Raw genomic sequence first — 6,718 nt, forward strand, 5'->3', positions numbered from 1 at the left:
GTTGTCGGTGCCACCCTCACATGACTCCTCCCTGGATGTGACAAAAGGGATACTACCTGGCACTTACAGGCATTATTGAAACAATGAGGATTCAGTGACATTTCTCTAAAAATCTGTCAATCAAATCAACTGAGATTTGACACTGTTCATTTAATTTCTAATGTATGTTTTTTTTTTGTTTTGTTTTGTTTTTTTTTTACACTTGCTGCTCATGTAAAAGGACTATTTCATAATAAAGATGTTTAAGGGTCCAATCAAGCGGTAACACGTGGACACATTTCATGTTCAAGTGTCTCTGTCATGTAAGCAGAGTAACTTATATGCATGTATTATACATATTTGAGTAGGTATTTATAAGTATTTTGTCTCTATATGTTTAATTTTATGTATTCTTGTTGTTTTATGTCCTCCTATTACACTGGGTTACAAAAAAATGTTTTTTGCAAGTTGTCTAGGTTTTTTCAACTGAATTAGGACCATTTTGCACCGCTAAATCCAAAAATGACATCTGTTTTTCTCAATCAGGTCAGGTTTTTTTGCTAATTTGATTTTGAAAAATTTGATCTTCTCACAAAATATAATAATTAATACCAAAATAAGATTGGTAAGCACACTTTATGAAACTTGTGACTTGATTCCTGTTAGGTACAATGGTGTATTCACCGCAGATGTAACAGAATACGTCAGGCTTATTTTTGCAAGATCTTCTAGTCGAAGCCATTTCATTCACCTGTAATATTAAAAAAAATATTAATCATAAATTGGCAAAAGTAAAATCTTCAGAACTCATTTATTGCAAGAAATATGAAAGAATTTTGTATCATATGATGTGAAAATGCCCATAAATGTAAGCAAAAATGTTAAAAAGCCAATATGTAGCATAGTTCAGAAAGTTGACCTGACTGAGCAAAATTAATGTGATTTTTGGATTCAGCACACCAAAATTATCCTAAATCAGCTCAAAAAACTTAAACAATAAATTTGTTGTTGACCAGTGTTATTCATTTATGGTTATTATGGCTTGGAATGTCTGATGTTTTTATATTCTTGTTATATTCTGGTTTTTGTATGTTCTATTGATGACTAATAATTCAAATCTTGAGGAAAAATACGAAGACATTTTTGGGTTGTTAGATTATAAAGTTACTCTACCGTGGAAACCATGTGAATGATTAATGTGTGGCTCCGTGTTTGTTTTGCAGAATGTGGGCAAAGCACTACGTTCCACCTGGAAGTGTCTAATGCTGGGTCTGTACAATTTTGCCATCGGTTATTCTACTCCGATCACGGTGGCAGCTACTTTTGTCCCTGATTTCCACCAAAGTAGAGACAGACCCTTTTTTTAGGTACCTTCATTTCCCTCCAGTGTCTTCATAACTCCATGAACACTCAACAAGTTATTTTATCGTCATAAAGTTGATGATCTTGGAATGTATGTGCTGTATATTGATGTGTCGACCAAATGTAATAAGTGAATCATATACAGCTGTATTTGATGTTATATTTTTGTACATTTTTTGTTCTTAATGGCTGATTCTATTTTAGACTACTGTGCACACTTTTGAATTAAATTTTCATAAAAATACACGGTTTAAGATAATGTTGTAAAACTTTTCCTAGTTGTTATGTGTACATAGACGTTCTGTAAATATTAGAAATATGATGTACCTTTCAGACAAATATCAGCATTTACCAAAATAGGATGTGACACCTACAGCAGGACATGAATAGCATAATAAAACAGAGGCTACTCGATATAATCACTAAAAATAATTTTACGAAGAATTAAGACTGATCATCTCATGAGACTGGACTATGAATTGTACAGGCACTGCTAAAGGGTAGGATGGACTGATAACTGGAAGTGGTCATGTAATGGACATGTAATGTGAAGAAAAAGTGCAAGAAGATTTGTACTTTGGAGCACAAGCTGAAATGTGAATTTTAAAGTTGGTTTCAGTGTTTCAGAGGATGTGATGCAAGTTTGTTTATATATTATGGATTTGTAAGTCATGATGAGCAACTTGTAAGTTGTAATGACATGAATAAAAGGGCATATATGAAAACTGTGTTTTTGACGGTTTCAATGCAAAGGTTTACAAACAAAAACTAGAAAAGGATTTATTGTGTAATTTTGAAATGCTAAGGAGCTTTTTAGTCTTTTTTCAGTATATGCAAGTGTCAAAAAACACTGTTTCATGTAATGGATGAATATATGTAAGGTAGATATCTTTTTATAATATATCTATTTGTTGTATATTTATCTTTACAACTTTTTTTTCGACTTTATTGAAAATATATCTGTATACGAAACACTGAGAAATTTTGAGCAAACGTCAAGATGTCAAAAGGAAAAATCGTCCAAACAAATAAACTGAGATAATGCAAAGGCTTACTGACACAAAGAAGAAAAGACTAATAATAATAATAATAATAATAAAGATCTAAGGAATACATATATATATATATATATATATATATATATATATATATATATATATATATATATATATATATATATATATATATATATACATACACACACACACATATACATATATACACACACACACACACACACACATATATATATATATATATATATATATATATATATATATATATATACACACACACACACACACACATATATATATATATATATATATATATATATATATATATATATATATATATATATATATATATCAGAGAGTAAATTCAGTCCATTTTAAAGAATTCTTCATAAATTGTCAGAGTGTTTGTGCTTTTCTTTTTAAAGATAAATTCCAGTGATTTAATATGCTAGAACACTGAGAAGTCGCGACTGTGACGTATTTCTACTGCGACAAAAAGTGCTCCAACAGGAAAACACGAACGAAGCTAACGTCAGTGGAGTTTTTCTTATTTAAAAATGACGGACCAGAAAGCGGAAAATATTAGCTCTATCCCTATCGATGGATTTAGCAATTTAAGAATTACGTCGATATGGACGTTTCTTATGTCGGTAAGTTTGAGTGTAACCTATTAATATAGTTAGCGCGCACTGCTAGCGTAAATGCTAATAGGGAAAGGCTATGGTTGGAGTTCGTAAACAGTTCTGTTTCGAGCAGGATAATTTATGTTGTTTATCATTCATAGGTGCAGTGGTCGGAGCCGTGGCTTATCGGACTTGTGTTATTTCATATTGTGTGTTTGTGTGTGACTGTGGTGACCTGCAGATACTACAGAGCTCAGATTTGTCACTTCCTGCTCATGGGTACGTGGAGATGACAGTTCACCTATCAGAAGCTTGGACTTTTTCCCTTTTTGTTTTTAACTTTATTTATTTATTATTTATTTATTTAGCATCCCTTGCTAATATGATTGGTAATTCATGTATGAAGCAAATCAGACTTGTGCCAAACACTGTAAACTATTTTCTTATATTCGTATTTTTTGTACGTTCTATTGTTGTATAATACATGCATTTATGTACATATATATTTAAAAAACAAACAAAAAAAAAAACACTACAAACTAGTAACATTACGTTGACATTATGTCTCTCCACAGTTGTCTTGGTGTATGGGGCTGAATATCTAAATGAACTGGCTGCCATGAACTGGAGGTAAGGCAGTGTTGGACTAAATGTTGAATTAACCTCAAGCTTTAAACACCACACTGTAAGTATGAATGTTCTTTTCGTTTTGTTGCAGGTCTTTTTCAAATTTCCAATACTTTGATTCCAAGGGCATGTTTATTTCTTTGGTCTACTCGATTCCTCTTCTGCTAAACACAGTCATCATTGTGGTAAGTATCACTATTAGATCTTCACTTTCTCAAGTGAAGTGACAAACAGGTTCCACGGTAATTTGGCTTTGGTAGTAATTTCAGAAGTTCCAAAAATGGGTTATAATGACTTTCTTGTGGTTTTGTTGTTTCATGGATGGAATGGATGGTAATGGTGTTCACGGAAGCAGACGTCATTTGTTTTGAAGCAAAATGTTATGCTGAGTTCAACTTTGATTTAAGTTCCTGTTCCACATAACATTTTTAAAAGAACACAATGTCGTGCCACAACCATTTCTAGACAGAGTTGTAATTTGATAACTGAAAAAGATTAGATTTGGAAGTGAAAGTATTAATGTCAGAAGCAATAGAATGATTCAGAGGAACAATTTGACTAGAAAAGATGAATATAAAAAACATTTTAGCAATTGGTCTGATTCAGAGTGACTGAGGTTAGGATGTGGTCAAAATGCCCTCATCAGTGGCAGAAGGTTGTCATGATACAGGTTACAACATTTACATCCAGAGTTATCATAAAAATCTTTGTGAAGCAAAAAGTGGACCGTAACTTCTTTTCAACAGTGATAAAGAACAAATTCTCCACATGTTGATGCATTTGTGATGTTTATTTTTCTCTCTGTCTTTTTCTCTGCACTTGCTTGTTGTATTTTTGCTGCCGTTAACTGTGAAAATTCCCCACGGTGGGATAAATAAAGTCTTATCTTATCTTATTACAGATGGTGTGGGTGCACAGGACCTTTTCCACGATGACTGAGCTGAAGACACTCCAACTAAAACGAAAGGCTCGCAGAGAGAACCGAGAGAAGAGCGACTGATTCCCTTTCATGTCCTTAAATGGGCCGTATGTAGTGGGAGGAATGCAGAATCCTTATTCTCTTTTCCTAATCCTGAATTTTGGAGAAGGAATGTAGATTCCTTCTGGTGATGGTAAAAAGGACTGTGTTTTGATGTCGGTCAGGACTGGATGTCTTTTCCCAATAAAGCCTGTTGGGCAGTGCTGCTGAAAATACGCCGGAGATTTACAAGGACCAAAGGGTTTTTTTTTTTTTTTTTTTAATTCTTTTATGGAAAATTGATTTAATTTTCTTGCTTTTTGTCTGTATGTTTTTTGGAAAGTAAAGTTTTTGGATAACTTAATAACAGCTTGTTGATTTCATCGTCTGGGAATTTGTTGGTTTAGTCAGTTTTAAGACTGCACAATCATAAAATTATTATTATAATGATTATTATTATTATAACCTTTATTTAACCAAGAAAAAAGCTCATTGAGATTAAAAATCTGTTTTTCAAGAGTATCCTGGCCAAGACAACAGCAGCAGAAGTTACACAAAATGGAGATCGCAGCCATACATCCACACTAAAAATATACATAAAACACATTGAAAGTCAGTACAAAAAACAAACTTAAAACTGATAAGAACATACATATAAAACATCACCATTATTTTTTAAAAAGATACTAAAAGTATAACAACAATTCTCCTTAAAAGCATCTCAGAGCCGAACCCAATTCAATCAATTAGAAAAACATCTACACCCACATTTGTCCTTTTTCCCATTGATTTAAAATGACTTTAGAATGTATTAAAAGATCAGTTCCTTCAGTTTAATGTCCTTCTGTAGGTTGTTCCGGGCAGTGGGAGCAGAATATTTAAAAGCTTTCTTTTCCAGTTCTGTTCTGACTTCTGGAACCTGTAAAGATAACAGATCCTGGGACAGGGGACTGTAATTATTCAAGTCACTCCAACAAACGTAGACCACCAAATATAATGGAAGCAGACCTAGGATACATCAGTAAAATTAGATTTAATCTTCAACTATAAGACTTTATTATGATTTTCAAGAAAATAGATACAAGGTAGTGTATAAAAGGAGGCCTTTATGGCATAAAAAGGGGTTAATCCTACAAAACGCTACTAATAAAGTTGTAAAAAATAGACTTCCATTTTAAATCCCAAATATGATTTATGATTAATTTAGATTTCACTGGAAAGCCTTTAGCCACTGTGTTCCACCCCACATTAAAACCATGCTACTCTGGTCAAAGGGACAAAGACTAATAATAAGTGTGTCTTATACTCGTGTAGGGCACCCAAAGGTGGGGGTTGTCTTATGACCTGGGGGGGCGTCATATTACTCGCATGAGTGTGTTGGCTGTTCTTTGTGGTCTAACCTGCTTGTACAAAGACACTTTCCTTCCTCTGGTTAGCAGCTTAAGCTATCAGACCACTTAACTCTTGAGGACCCCTAGTAGTCATGAAGGTTTGGATAGTAAACTGATCTTCATGTGGAGGGGGGGGTGGGCGGGATTAGACATATTCTGCCTCATGTATTAAAGTTCACAGGTACAGTTATTTGTGTTGACTCACAGCAGCCTTTTTTTAAGTTATCCATGCAGATTTTATGAGAACTTAGTAAGACTACATGTTCTGCCTTTTGAAGTGGGAGTATTGTGGCCAAATGTATAAGTCATGACTGGAATATGAGACGTGTTCTTTACACTAGAGGGCAGTATGGACTAAAAGACATGAGACAGGTGCCTCTTTCTCTTTCATGTGTTTTTATTTTTTAAATTTTTCGTTGACATTCCTCATCTTTCACTTCATTTATCACTTTATCTTTCTAAAGAGCTGGCCGGATGTGTGTTTTCAAAGGTGAAGTTGTTTTAAGTTTATTTATTATAAGACTTCCAGTTTGTTTTTCCTAGTTACATCTGATATATGTGAGTATGCTCTGACTGCTTGAATCTGTCAGGATTCATTAAGTGCTGGCGTGGCAGATCGGATTGCACTCATGATTTGAACTTATCTCCAAAGACAGGGAAGGAAGATAAAATGGGTGTGTTGTGGTGGTGGGGCTAGTGATTGTGAAGGGGGTGTAGGTGATGGGAGATTTTCCATGTTGACGACTCCTCCATGACTGTTAG

General features: G+C 33.8%; 1 protein-coding gene across 1 annotated transcript; it reads left to right on the forward strand.

The window, feature by feature from the left end:
- The first annotated feature begins 2,839 nt into the window (after nt 1–2,839).
- tmem18 (transmembrane protein 18) lies at nt 2,840–4,934 on the forward strand. Its single transcript, XM_030129141.1, has 5 exons — nt 2,840–3,007; nt 3,142–3,259; nt 3,556–3,610; nt 3,699–3,792; nt 4,509–4,934. The coding sequence occupies exons 1-5, from the start codon at nt 2,915–2,917 to the stop codon at nt 4,605–4,607; spliced, it is 459 nt and encodes a 152-aa protein (XP_029985001.1). The 5' UTR covers nt 2,840–2,914; the 3' UTR covers nt 4,608–4,934.
- The last annotated feature ends 1,784 nt before the right edge of the window (nt 4,935–6,718 follow it).

This window comes from Sphaeramia orbicularis, chromosome 24 (assembly GCF_902148855.1).
Source record: "Sphaeramia orbicularis chromosome 24, fSphaOr1.1, whole genome shotgun sequence".
Lineage (NCBI taxonomy): Eukaryota > Metazoa > Chordata > Actinopteri > Kurtiformes > Apogonidae > Sphaeramia > Sphaeramia orbicularis.

Excerpts from the sequence above, each read along its gene's own strand:
- tmem18 (XM_030129141.1), top strand. The coding sequence starts at position 2,915 with ATGACGGACCAGAAAGCGGAAAATATTAGCTCTATCCCTATCGATGGA. Across the intron at positions 3,008-3,141 it reads TATGGACGTTTCTTATGTCG|GTGCAGTGGTCGGAGCCGTG; the intron begins GTAAGTTTGAGT and ends TATCATTCATAG. Across the intron at positions 3,611-3,698 it reads CTGGCTGCCATGAACTGGAG|GTCTTTTTCAAATTTCCAAT; the intron begins GTAAGGCAGTGT and ends GTTTTGTTGCAG.